The sequence below is a fragment of the Balaenoptera physalus genome (genome assembly GCF_965194825.1).
Source record: "Balaenoptera physalus genome assembly, chromosome: 12".
In the NCBI taxonomy this organism is placed as follows: Eukaryota; Metazoa; Chordata; class Mammalia; order Artiodactyla; family Balaenopteridae; genus Balaenoptera; species Balaenoptera physalus.
Window position 1 is genome coordinate 87,190,405 of NC_138897.1, and position 13,864 is coordinate 87,204,268.

The following is a 13,864-nucleotide window of genomic DNA, read 5'->3' on the forward strand; positions in this document are numbered from 1 at the left end:
GGCTCTCATTTTGGGGAACCCCATGTTGAAATTCCTCAGGGCTCAGTACCAGAAAATTGAGTCTTTTCTGAGCACACCATTCTGGATTTTTTTCTCATGGGACTGAAGCTCTTACAACTGTTCATATTCTCCTTTTCGCTTTGGCCACTAGGAGGCTGAGGATCCCAAATCCGTCCCCGTCTACCAATGTAACAGGAATTTGTTTGTTTTTACCATTAACCCTGACTCTATTTCCCTACCCTGATACTCCCTTCACCCAGATTTCTCCATTTATTTATTTTTCTCATTTTAGTATTGTAATTACCTCTAAAGTAAGCCATCTCAATTTATCTTGGAATAAAGTGGAATATTACAAATTTTTAACCTCTCTGGAGGTAGCTTCTAAATTCAAACTAGAGGGGGAGATCCTAGAATCCTAGTCCATATGCATTTAGCTTTTTTTTTTTTTTTTTTGGCCACAATGTGCGGCTTGCAGGATCTTAGTTCCCTGACCAGGGATTGAACCCGGGGCCCCGGCAATGAAAGTGCCAAGTCCTAACCACTGGACCACCAGGAAATTCCCTGCTTTTAGCTCTTTTTAGCCTATTTTCTCCTATCAATAACTTACTCTATAAAATATAAAAATAAAAAAATAAAAAAGCAGAATAATCCCCAAAAGACATACAAATATTTCCTTGTACATCTCTTAGCTTGTAAGAGCTACTGACCATGTCCCCATTATTCCTTTTTTATGTTTTAGCAGGTGGTGCCCACATGCTCCTGGTCCAGTAAATTGAGTTTCTGCCATCACTATACCATCCCCTTGCCCTTCTACACTCCTCTCCCTCACGCTGATCCCTCAAACACCCCCCAGTTCCCCTTCCTCATTTCCTCCAATACCCCTGAAGTGACTGGGTGGGTGTCACACAGGGAGATACATTTAAAGGCCAACCCAGGCTAACAGAGAAGTACATCTGCTGTCCTCCTCCAACTAGTTTGGAAATCAAAACATGGCCAGAAACCTGCTCAACTGCTAGAAACCCCAAAACAAGCAGACCTTTAAAAGGCTCAAAACCAACACACACACACACACACACACACACACACACACAATGTACAAGTCACTGAGATAATGCTATTGTAAAAGCAGAACACCAAAAGAAATAAATGAAATATGCATGTCAAAACCATAAGGGGTTTTCATTTGAGAAGAGAGAACCACTCATCAGAACTCAACGTCAGGATGGCCAATTCAAAGCATAAACATGGTGGGATTGTACAAAGACTTCTCCTTCATTTATTTCAATGATGCAGGAAAACAGCCTGACAATAAAAACTCCGGAATTCTTAGGAGGCAGTATAACAATGCCGTTGAGTACAGACTATACTGGTGTTTATATTAGCATACAGAATGTCTTGGAAAGTTACACAAGAAATTGACAATAATGGTTCACTTTAGGGAGAGGCACTGGGCATGCGGTGGGAAGGAGACAATTTTTCACTATTTAACCTTCTGTGTTGCTTGAATTTTTTTTTTTTTTTATCATGGACTGTACTGCTTTTTCAAATAAATTTTTAAAAAGCAAAGTGAACTTGGGAATTCCCTGGCGGTGGTTAGGACGTTCTCACTGCCAAGGGCCTGGGTTCAATCCCTGGTCAGGGAACTAAGATCCCACTAGCTGCACGGCGCGGCCCAAAAAAAAAAAAGCAAAGTGAATTTGGAGTCAGGGAGACCCGAGTTAGACTCCTACCACTGCCAACTACTGGTTCAACTACTGACCCTTTGCCAGTGGCTTCATCTCTTTAGGCCTCAGTATCCTCATCTATACTGTGGGCCCAAATATAGTGTCTGCCTCATAGAGGTTTTAGGAGGAGTAAATAGGACAATAATATGCATAGTGTGCTTTGCAGGGCCCCTAGGCACATAGTAGGTACTCAGTAAAGGGCACGGCAATATAATACACACCTAAAAAGTGATAATGAAGGAAAGGTAATCCATCATTAATTGAAAGTAAATATGGTTATACCGATTACCTTGTAATAACCTATGATAGAATATAATCTGCAAAAATACTGAATCACTATGCTGTACACCTGAAACCGACACAACATTGCAAACCAAAATATACTTCAATTAAAAAGAAAAAAAGTAAATATGGGACAAGAGTAATGGTGGGGGCAGGGGGCAGAAGGCATACAACTGCCTTTTATACAACCACCTGTTTGCTATCAGCAGGAAGAGATTAAGTTAAACCACCATCTCGAAAGATATGAAGGATGTACAGTCCATCTGAAAGAAAAGCTTTAAATTTGTCAAAAGCAGAGCCTAAAATCCAGCATTTCCAAGCAGTTCCATCCACCCGGGGAAGTCCTTAGCCAAAAAGCAGTCTCCCCTTACCCCGAGCCCAGAGGACAAAAGAAGGAGAACCCAGCCAAGATGAGCAAGAAACTCTAAGGCTGACAGATCTCGTTTTCTCCTTTTGCGGGGCTTCGCAAATGCTACACACGGGAATCTTATTCCTAGGGATCTTACTGAAGTGCAGCTTCTGACTCAGCAGGTCTGGGGTGGAGGGGAGCCTGAGTCTCTGCATCTCTAACAAGCTCGCAGGTGATATCAGTGATGCTGATGCCGCTGGTCCATGGACCACACTCAGCGAAGCAGGGTCCCCCTGACCCCAGACTACGGTTCACTGCTGGTTAGCAATGGCAGTCTTGAGTGATTCTGATTCCTGTGATATTCTCTCTCCTGGTAACTATCTGACCAATCCTCCTACAACAATGGTTCTCAACTAGGAGCGGCTGTACGCCCCAAGGGACACTGGGCAAATGTCTGGAGACATTTTGGGTTGTCACAGAAGGCAGAATGCTACTGGCAGCTGTGAGTGCTGCTAAACATCCTGCAATTCACACAACAGTCCCTGAACAAATAATTACCTGGTCCTCAATGTCAACAGTGTCGAGGTTGAGAAACTACATAACCTAGAATAAAGAGAAAACATGAATCAAGTCCTCTCAATTCACCTTGAGACTGTAAATCACAATTTTAGAAGTGAGGACTTCCCTGTGGCACAGTGGTTAAGTGTCCACCGGCCAATGCAGGGGACACGAGTTCGAGCCCTGGTCCGGGAAGATCCCACATGCCACAGAGCAACAAAGCCTGTGCACCACATCTACTGAGCCTGTGCTCTAGAGCCCGTGCGCCACAACTACTGAGCCTGCGTGCCACAACTACTGAAGCCCACGCGCCTAGAGCCTGTGCTCCACAAGAGAAGCCACCGCAATGAGAAGCACATGCACCACAACAAAGAGTAGCCCCCGCTCGCAGCAACTAGAGAAAGCCCGCACGCAGCAACAAAGACCCAATGCAGCCAAAAATAAATAAATAAAATATAAATAAATAAAACAGCTTTATAAAAAAAAAAATTTTAGAAGTGAGTCATTGATCCAACGTGGTCCTTTCCCAGGCTAGATCTGAGGCATGGGGAGGGTAACAGATTAGCAGAAAGAAGGGGGTGCTGTATATGGGGAAGGGGTCACTGGGTCATAGTCTACATTTTGTTTAAGATCAAGCATATGTGGTTCAGTAAGCCAGTGGGTGACCTACTAAGCATTCAACTTTCTACTTTTTTGGGTTTTTTGCCACACCACACAGCTTGCAGGATCTTAGTTCCCCAACCAGTGATTGAACCTGGGCCCACGGCAGTGAAAGTGCACAGTCCTAACCACTGGACCATCAGGGAATTCCCAAACTTCCTACCATTATGTGGTATGGCAATTTAAACAGGACTACAGCTCTATTTAAGCAAGGGACCTATAACTTAGACTGTAAGTTCCCTGAAAGCAGGGGTATATCCAAATTTATTCATCAATAGAGCTACAGCACCTAACATAGCACATAGCACTTAGCACTTAGCATGTAGCACTCAGATATCATGATGAATCTTGTAGATTCAAAATTGCTACAAATTCCAAATGTGCTTGAACAGACACAGAGACTAAAGAGCGGTTTATTATTTGTCATCACCACAAACATCATTAATAACAATTATTTATGCTAAGGCATGCATGGTATTGCTCTAAGAGCACGAGCTCTAGAACCACCCAGACCTCAACCCAAATCTAGACCCTCTCTCTCACTTGCTATATGACCTGGGACAAGTTACCACAGTGTACATATCTGTAGAATGGGTACAATAATCCTTACCTCTGAATTGTTTTGAAGTAACGTAGCATAATATACTTAAATACCTGGTGGTTGACACAGAACAGCTGCTACTTAACCAGTGTTTCCTATCAGACTGAAGGACTGAAATAAAACACCCAGTGAGTCTCACGGTGCTGATTTCTACACGCAACAATAAGTGAGAATTTCACCCGAGGCTAGGAAGCCACAGAATCCTTTTCCTTTAAACCAAAGGCCATCATCTCTCAGGTTTATAGAGCAATCACAGGGTTGTGCATCTGCGGTTTCACTACGGCCATTCGGGGGCCAGGTAGTGAATAATGATCAACGACAAAGGAACCTCTTCAGCAGGGGAAAATCTCAGGGCAGATCAGCACGCGACCACCTCTGAGTCACTACCAGATGGAAATGAAACGTACTCTCTATAACAAATGCTAAGGACCTGGAAACTCAAGAGTGATTTTGCAAGAACTGTGCCTTTCTGAAAAGAGTGAAAGGAAGATGATTCAAGAGAAGAAGGCCGAGTCATAAGCAACAGACAAAACAAGTTCTCTAGAGCATTAGCCATAGATGCTCTAGGAAACAATCTACAATCAACACTCTCATTAAGCGTTTCTCACTGTCAAGACAACGCTGGTTTGGATGAAAGGTGCAAGCGTGCTGGTTCCGTTGACATCACTATGCCTTTGGGGGAAGACATTTAAAAAGATGTGAGTAGAAGGGCACACCTGACAGTAAAACTCTCCCATTGACACGAGCAGGTGCATGATGCCAGGAAAGGTAGGCATAACCCCAAAGGCACGAAAGAGGGGGTCTGATTGGCTTCAACTTTCCAGAAGCCCAGAAAATCAGGCGGTGGGTACAATCAGACTCCTGCCCAATATCTGCAGCATCGCTCGAATTGCACAGCTCAGGGCAGCTAGTATACTTAAGAGGCCCCCTACTAAAACTTGGAAAGCAGCCTTGAAATAATAGTAATAAGCAGCTAAAAACTCAACTTTACATCTGATCACATGAGGCTGGGAATGAAACATCAGGGTAATAGGTGCACGGTAACCCATGAGAGTGGCAGTAACTCATCAGAGAGCTCTTGACTTGCTGGGAGAATACATTCCTGAACTAGATCAGATTCCTGATACACGTGGTGTTGCCCACAGCAACTCCAAGGGGCAGGACCCAAGAAGGTGCAGATGCTCCATCTGACCTCAGGGGTCAAAGCCAAGGCATGTCCTAGTTTCTCCCAGTAGCCACTCCCAATTCTGTCACTCATGAACTTGCCCAGACCCTTCTTAAATTGCATTTATATATCCTCCCAGGACCAGCTCTTGAGATAATGAGTTTTAGAAGATTATTACCTGCTGCGTTAAGCGCTACTTCCTTTCATTGGTTACAACAAGAAAAAGAAGAATTAGGGGTGAAATAGCAGAAAGGCTAATGTTGCTTTCATCAAGGGACAATCTTGTGTGTGGAAAGTGGAAATATTCAACAGCCTATAACCACAAGGCATCTGAGCAGCAACCAGGAACTCGGGAAACCTAATGACTTCAAGTGCTTTGGTTGATGGGAGTCACTCAATGTGTGTCTATGAGAAACAGGACTAGACAAAGGCATAATTTCTGTTAGAGTTACCTAGTAGAAAATAGCTCAAATGGCATGGAGTCCAGCAATGTTTTCAATCACAAACCCTGAGTTGATTGCAAATACACAAGGATCAGAGGTTGGTGAAAAGCAGTAAAATCTGCTAGGAGACACTGAAAATTAATACCATAGCACTCTGTGCAGTCAGGGATGCCATGGAACCTCCAGGAAAAGGCCCTCCCAATCCTCAGTGGGCATGGAGAGCCCACCCACTGGCTGAGCTACACTAAGCATCTCAGCCATGATAAGTCACATCAACTGCAAACATTCTAATTGCAATAGGGTACCCTGGGTTGATTCCTGGAAAAGAAAAGGGACATGTGTGGGGAAACTGGTGAAACTGGAATAAAGTCGAAGTTTAATTAATAGTTATGTACTAATGCTAATCCTATTTTGACAAATGTGGTATTGTTATGTAGGATGCTAACATTAAGGGAAACTGGGAGAAGGGTATGTGGGAACTCTCTCTGTACTATCTTTGCAACTTTTCTATAAATCTGATATTATTCCCAAGTAAAACGTTTATTTAAATTGTAAGAAATTGGGAGTTCCCTGATGGTCCAGTGGTTAGGACTCAGCGCTTTCACTGCCGGGGGCCTGGGTTCAACCCCTGGTCAGGGAACTAAGATCCTGCAAGCCGCACAGTGTGGCCAAGAAATAAAAATTAAAATAATCAATTAATTAATTAATTTTAAAAAGAAAATAAATTACAGGAAATTTTCTTTAAGGCAAACATATTTCATGACTCTTCCGAACCACTATATTGGGACTTATATTTTAAAAACCGTCAAGACGGACTTCCCTGGTGGTGCAGTGGTTAAGAATCCGCCTGCCAATGCAGGGGACATGGGTTTGAGCCCTGGTCCGAGAAGATCCCACATGCTGCGGAGCAACTAAGCCCGTGTGCCACAGCTACTGAGCCTGCACTCTAGAGCCCATGAGCCACAACTACTGAGCCCACGTGCCACAACTACTGAAGCCCACACGCCTAGAGCCTGTGCTCCGCAACAAGAGAAGACACCACAGTGAGAAGCCTGCGCACCACAACAAAGAGTAGCCCCCGCTCGTCGCAACTAGAGAAAGCCCGTGCGTAGCAACGAAGACCCAACACAGCCAAAAGTAAATAAATAAAATAAATAAATTATTTTAAAAAAACCAAAACACCAAGAGTTTCTGTTAGAGTTTTAGAATCAGGATTCAAGGCAAAGGACATGAAAAGACATTTTTCTAAAGAAAACATACAAATGACCAACAGGTATATGAAAAGGTGGTCAACATCACTAATCATCAGGGAAATGCAAATCAGAACCACAATGAGATATCACTTCATACCTGTTAGGATGGCTATCATCATTGGCGAGGATGCGGAGAAAAGGGACTCCTTGTGCACTGTTGGTAGGAATATAAATTGGTGCAGCCACTATGGAAACAGTATAGAGGTTGCTCAAAAAACTAAAAATAGAACTATCATGTGATCCAGGAATCCCTCTTCTGGGTATACACCCAAAGAAAATGAAATCAGTACCTCAAAGAGCTATCTGTGCTCTCACGTTCATGACAGCATTATTCACAGTAGCCAAGATATGGAAACAACCTAAGTGTCCATCAGTGGACGAATGGATATTTACATATGTGTGATGGAATATTACTCAGCCTTAAAAAAAAAGAAGGAAATCCTGCCATTTGCAACAATATGGATGAACCTGGAGGTCATGGTGCAAAGGGCAATATGACAGGCACAGAAAGAAAAAAACTACATGATCTCACTCATATGTGGAATCTAAAAAAGTCGAATACATAGAAGCACAGAGTAGAAAGATGGTTACTAGGGGTGGGGAGGTGGGGGAAATGGGGAGATTCTGGTCATAGGGTACAAAGTTGGAGTGATGTAGGAAGAACAAGTCCTAGAGATCTAATGTACAGTGTGATGACTACACTTAATAATACTGTAGTGAATACTGAAAATTTGTTAAGAGAGTAGATTTCAGGTGCTCTCACGAAAGAGAGAAAGAAAAAAAGAAACGGAGGGAGGGAAAGAGAGAGAGAGAGAAGGAGGGAGGGAAAGACAGACAGAGATGGAGGGAGGGAGGGAGGAAACTATGCTAATTAGCTTCACTGTAGTAATCATTCCACCATGTATATGTATGTGTATCAAATCACTACGTTGTACACCATAAATATATACAATTTTTATTTTAAAAAATAAATTTAAAAAAAGAATCAGGATTCAGCTGGGTGAGAATTCCCTCATATGAACTGGGTGTGGGAGGGAGAGAAACGTGTTAAAGATAAGGAAAAACTAAGTGGATATTTATCAGGATACGGAAACATTAAGCAGGACCACAGGAGACATGGTGAGTCAAGTGTGGAGGCAACAAGTGTGAAGATGACCAAGACTGCAGTGACCCATCCCAGAGTCATCTCATCCCAGTGATAACCATGACCTTCCACAAGATGGGCCTCATGATGGACAGCAGGGGCCACGCTCTACGCCAACACATATCCTCCCCGGGCACTATGTATTTTAATTTACAGAACAGTACTTACCCTCGTAAGCCCAACAAGCCTAAAACCAATAAACAGCCCGAGAGGAAAAGACTAGAACGAAATCTGAGAATTCTGACATGATACCAAAAACATCATGAAGGTTTACCAAAATACAGAATAAAGTTACCTGTGTAATTAATCACCATTCACTGACTTACTAGAGTGAAGATACATTATTAGACATCATCGGCAAGGGTAGGCATAAAAAAATGAACTTTCTTATTCAAGATTACAGAGATAAGGTAAGGCAAGAAAAGATTAAGTATCTGAGCAGCATCAAAAAGAAACTGTTTCAAATCCTTCCAAAAGCAAAAAAGGAAGACCACACTGAAAACATATTGCTGCGGGAATTTCGGAATTCCCTGACGGTCCTGTGGTCCTGTAGGACTCGGTGCTTTCACTGCTGAGGGTGCAGGTTCAACCCCTGGTCAGGATATAACGAATATCCCTCAAGCCACTCGGAGCAGTCAGAAAAAACAAACAACATATTGCTGGTTAAAAGCTCTGAACCTTGGAGGTCTGGGGATTGGTGCCTAAGGATTTGAAAAATACAGTGATGTCGCTCCCGGAAGAAAAAAAAAATGCCAAGAGCGATTTACGGAAATACAGCCTACTTAAATATTTTGGCAGGGGGTCAGAGAAACCATCAAAATGGCTTTCAACTGGACAATACTAGCTGTTAACCTAACTCATACATTCCGGCTAAAGGTACAAGAGGTTATAATTACAATACGGCTCCAACTAGAAGCCTGGTTTTGACACCTAGAAATGGATTCCATTTCCCTATCAGGAGGGAAATCACTAAAAATCAAACACTCAACCAGGCCAACTGCTTTCCTACAGACCCTAATCTACGCTAATCACTGGGTCAGGTCATTAGATCACATTCAATCAACAACACATCCAAGAATAAAAAGGTTGAAAAATAAAATCACCAATTTGCAAAACACCAAGCATTTTGGATTTGTTGATAATAAATCAGGTCTTTGTTTTTAATGAATTTAGTTTGCACTAATTGATAACAAAGCGATGTATGAATGAATCCACTGTGCATGTGCATTATAGGTTTTACATGCTTGTGAGCAAAGACAAATATTTTAGAGGGAAACAAACGAACACAGCAAGGCATTCATGGCTTTAGGGCAGGCTTGGCCATTAGCAGAGCAACCCTGGCACTTTGCCTAATCTGAGTCTTTTTCCTAATCTTGTGAACGAAATAGTTAGGTCCACTCTTCTTCTGGGAAGAAATTCTGTCAAACCAAGTGACAACCTTCAATCTCTATCAATCTGTACCTCTAATGTACTGAGGGGTAATATTCCAAAGGCCATATAAACACAGAGTTTGATAAGTGACCCAGTTCTGTGCCAACAATGTTAAAGAAGAATTATTACTAAAGACAGGTACATCATTACCCTTTTCTATTCCTATAGATAATTAAAACCCTTACTTATGGGCTTCCCTGGTGGCGCAGTGGTTGAGGGTCTGCCTGCCAATGCAGGGGACACGGGTTCCGGCCCTGGTCTGGGAAGATCCCACATGCCGCGGAGCAACTAGGCCCGTGAGCCACAACTACTGAGCCTGTGCGTCTGGAGCCTGTGCTCCGCAACAAGAGAGGCCGCGATAGTGAGAGGCCCGCGCACCACGATGAAGAGTGGCCTCCGCTCGCCACGGCTGGAGGGGGCCCTCGCGCAGAGGCGAAGACCCAGCACAGCCATAGATAAATAAATAAATAATAATTTAAAAAAAAAAAAAACCCTTACTTATATAATTTATACCAGCTTCTGTGGGCCAGAGTAATTTCAGATCATTCTTAAGCATTTCTTAATCCCAACACTGGAATTGAAGGAACACGACTCTACTTACAGTTTCGAATGTTACTCCAGTCGATTTTAGAGAAGAAAGGATGACAGCAAAGGCCTTCAAACTTCAGTCTCTCTTTCTGGCCACACAACAAACTTTGGATCAGATCAAGTAATTCACTGCTAACTTTGGGATCATCTGGAAACTTCAAAAACCGCTATTTCAAAAAAAAAAAATAATTATTATTCCCTTAGCAAATTCAGCTTCTCATGTCTCCAAGTTAAAAAAGTAATTCTCGTATATGCAAGTTTCTTCCTTTTTTTTTTTTTAAGAAGGAAGTTTTATGCCCTCTTAACTTGGGACCAAAGGCATGTTCCCAAAATAAACAGCCTGTTCATATCAATAGGCCTAGCTCCCTTGCAAGGGTTCAATACCCTTCATAACTTGATCCCTGTACCCTCTCCCATCTCATCTAGCTACACTCCCCACCTTGCTGTTTGCCATCTAACAATAATGAGCTATTTAAAGCTGTCTGAACAAATCACTCTGCCCTCTCTGCCCAGAAGGCCCTCCCCAACCTCAGCCCCTCTTCCCTGCCTACCTCCCGGCCTCCCTCTCCCACCCTATCACTCACTCCCTCCTGCATGCTTCCCGTCTTCTGCTTTTGCACGTACATGGTGTATTTTGATTTCTGTGTGATGATGGAGAAAGAAGGCCGAGAGGGCCTTTCTCCTTCTTGCCCATCACTGCAAACCTGGTACCTAACACCTAACAGTGCCTAGTGCAATTCACTCGTTACTGAATGAATGGATGGAAATGAAGGAAACAAATGAGCCCCAAGCATCATCTCAGGGGAAACTTTAACTCAGGAGTAGACTCAGGAATAACAAATAATGTATGTATGTATTAAGCATACAAAAAGTGTATTATACACAGAAAAATATGCATTAAGCATCCCAGGAAGAAATTGGATGATATACAAAAACCTGTGAAATAAATTCTCTTTTTCCTTTTGGTTGAAACTAAAACATAGATGTTCATCATATCCTTAAGAAATGGGCTTACTATAGTGACAAATACAGTTATTAGAAAATAGGTTTAATTCTACTTTATGTATCTATTACTGTATTTCTAATCCATGTCTTTGACTTTTACTACCATACTTGACAGCCAGCAGTACTAAGGAGCAGTATAGCATATAAGAACATGGATTTCAAAGCCAGACTGCCTGTGCTATTTTGGGCAAGTTACTTCACCACTCTGTGCTTTGGCTTCCTCATCTGTAAAATGAAAATAATAATATCATCTACCTCACAGGATTGTTTGAGGATTAGCCAAGTTAATGAACTATATTTCACAAATTCTAAGACTCCCATTTTATTCACATTTAACAACACTGAAATCAATGAAATATCCTAGATTAATGGGCAGCAGTTTTTCCTTTTTAATGGTACATAAAATGATGGCATAAGCTTACAATTACTGGCAGCTGAGAGTTAATATAATACAATTAATAGAGCATTTAGAACCGCTTTTGGCGTAAAGTGCTATATAAAGTAGTTGCTGTTGTTGTTATCCAGAACTGCTGGTTTACATTATAAACGTTCATTCGCACAATTTTAAACAACATTTCTCAATATTACTTCAAAATCTAATAATGGCTCTTTACCTGGAAATTCATGATGTTATTGAAGGTTCTGGCTGAGGTTCCCTCAGTGAATGGGGACCTTCCATAAACCATCTCATAAGCAATAACTCCCACCGACCACCAATCACAGTCTAGGCCATAGGCACCTTTTCCGTCCCCATTCATGATGGTCAACACTTCAGGGGCCATGTAATCTGGGGTCCCAACTGGGAGTTTGGCATTCACCTGGAAACCCATAAATAAAATGAACACAGCAAATTTTCAATTATCCTCAAATGGATTGCCAACAGCCGCAATTCAGACATAAGCCGATTTGCCACTGATTACTATTCTCCCAGGCACTTGAACTTTCTGTCAAGTGGCACAGCAACAGGAAAAGCAAATGATTCACTAACTTAAAAAAAAAAAAAAAACGCACATAATATAATCCAAAGGCAAAGGGCCCAGGGTTGTTGATGATATATACTGTTTAGTTACACAAATGAGAGTTCGGTATATACCTGGAAAGGAAGATGTCGTTCCTGATACATCTTACTGATATGACAGAACTTCTCTTATTTATGAAAACAGTAAAACGATAACAACATGTAAAGATGAATCTAAAAGATCAATCTACTCATTATTGAAAAACTGGCAGCTAGCTGGCAACACAATATTGCAAGCATGTGTTATATCTCAAGTTTAAATATTTGGAGTCAACATTCCTATTCGGCCCACCCGCTGGGCAAGACATGATAAATAATTTCCACCACAGGTCAAATGTTAATGAGTTCATTTTCCTCACCCCCAACTCCCATTTCTGTGGTTCCCTCCCCACTGTTCAGAGACACAGAGCCCTCCAATCCTATGGTACTGAAGCACCTGACCTTGACAAAGAAATATCAGGACGATGTAGGAGGTCTTTTTATAAAGCTAATATATTCCATTTAAAGAACTGTCCTTATTTGAGAATTTGTCCTTCTGACTGGTTTAGTGTTTAAACATCCTTTGTTTCTTGAAATGATGCAGATGAAAAGGGTATGTTTTCTGCCCCTCACCCCCACTCCTTCCTAGGCAACCTAGTAAGCTGGCAAACTTTTGGTCTTCAAAATTGTCTTGAAGTTTTATTGAATCATGAAATTTGAAGTCTAAGGATCACCTCTCTAACCTTATTCCCCATCAGAACGGAGAGGGCCTGATGTTAGTCACATATTGGGTTGACCAGTTGTCCAATAACCCTACATCTAAAAAGGCTTCTCTCACAGCAGCAGCTACATGGTGCAAAAGAACTCTCTCCCCATTAAAGGGTGTTAATTGCCCCTGAGTGAGCTGAGAGATTTTATAGGTATGGCCACATACCTTTAAGGCTGGGCTTTATATCAAGAAAGTCAATTTGCTTTGCTTTGCTTTGCTTTGATTTGAATGGAGACTGAGAGGAAAGTCAATGTTTAGAGAAGATGCTAAGAGGTCTCCTTTCCCCAGTGATGAAGACCCAAGCTCTTCCAGCCCGAAACTTTAACCTGGTCTGTTCCTCTGCCTCAAAGACCCATTGTTATAGGAAACAAACTCATTGTCCCTACTCCCTCTCTTTTCATCCCTTCCCTCAGGCCCATCACAGGCTTTTGTCAAACCCTAAACCCAGAAAGCAGTGCGATACTGTTATTCTTGACACCAGTCAGCCATCACTTTGAGCAATAGGACTTCCACTGCGAACACATGCCTGGGAAAGTCAGATGGTCACGCCACCCAAGAAACCCACAGGCCTGTGCTGAGGGACTAAAGTGAGGAGAAAGGAGAAAATATTTGGTCTAAGACAGGACACCTTAAGCTTGAGGAACTGAGTGTAGCTTAGGTCAAGGGGAGGCCTTGATGTTGGGAAGCCTGAGCCAAGACTTCTGTCTTTTAATGTGGGTGTGTTAATGAGGTCAGCACAGAACTGAGATTAAATTACAAGATTTTTTGGGGAAAAAAAAAAAATCCTGAACGCTGACAACTAGAAATAAATATCTTTTTTTTTTAAATTGGGGTATAGTTGTTTTACAGTATCTTTAAAATATCAAAACAAGAGAAGGAAAACTGTAACATCTTG

At 42.1% G+C, this 13,864-nt stretch overlaps 1 protein-coding gene across 1 annotated transcript in view; it reads right to left on the minus strand.

Annotated features, from left to right (window-relative positions):
- Positions 1 to 13,864, minus strand: part of CIT (citron rho-interacting serine/threonine kinase) — a 164,514-nt gene that overhangs the window by 111,118 nt on the left and 39,532 nt on the right. The window contains 2 exon segments of the mRNA XM_082417032.1: positions 10,212 to 10,365; positions 11,818 to 12,021. Of these exon segments, the coding sequence (XP_082273158.1) occupies positions 10,212 to 10,365; positions 11,818 to 12,021 (358 nt within the window).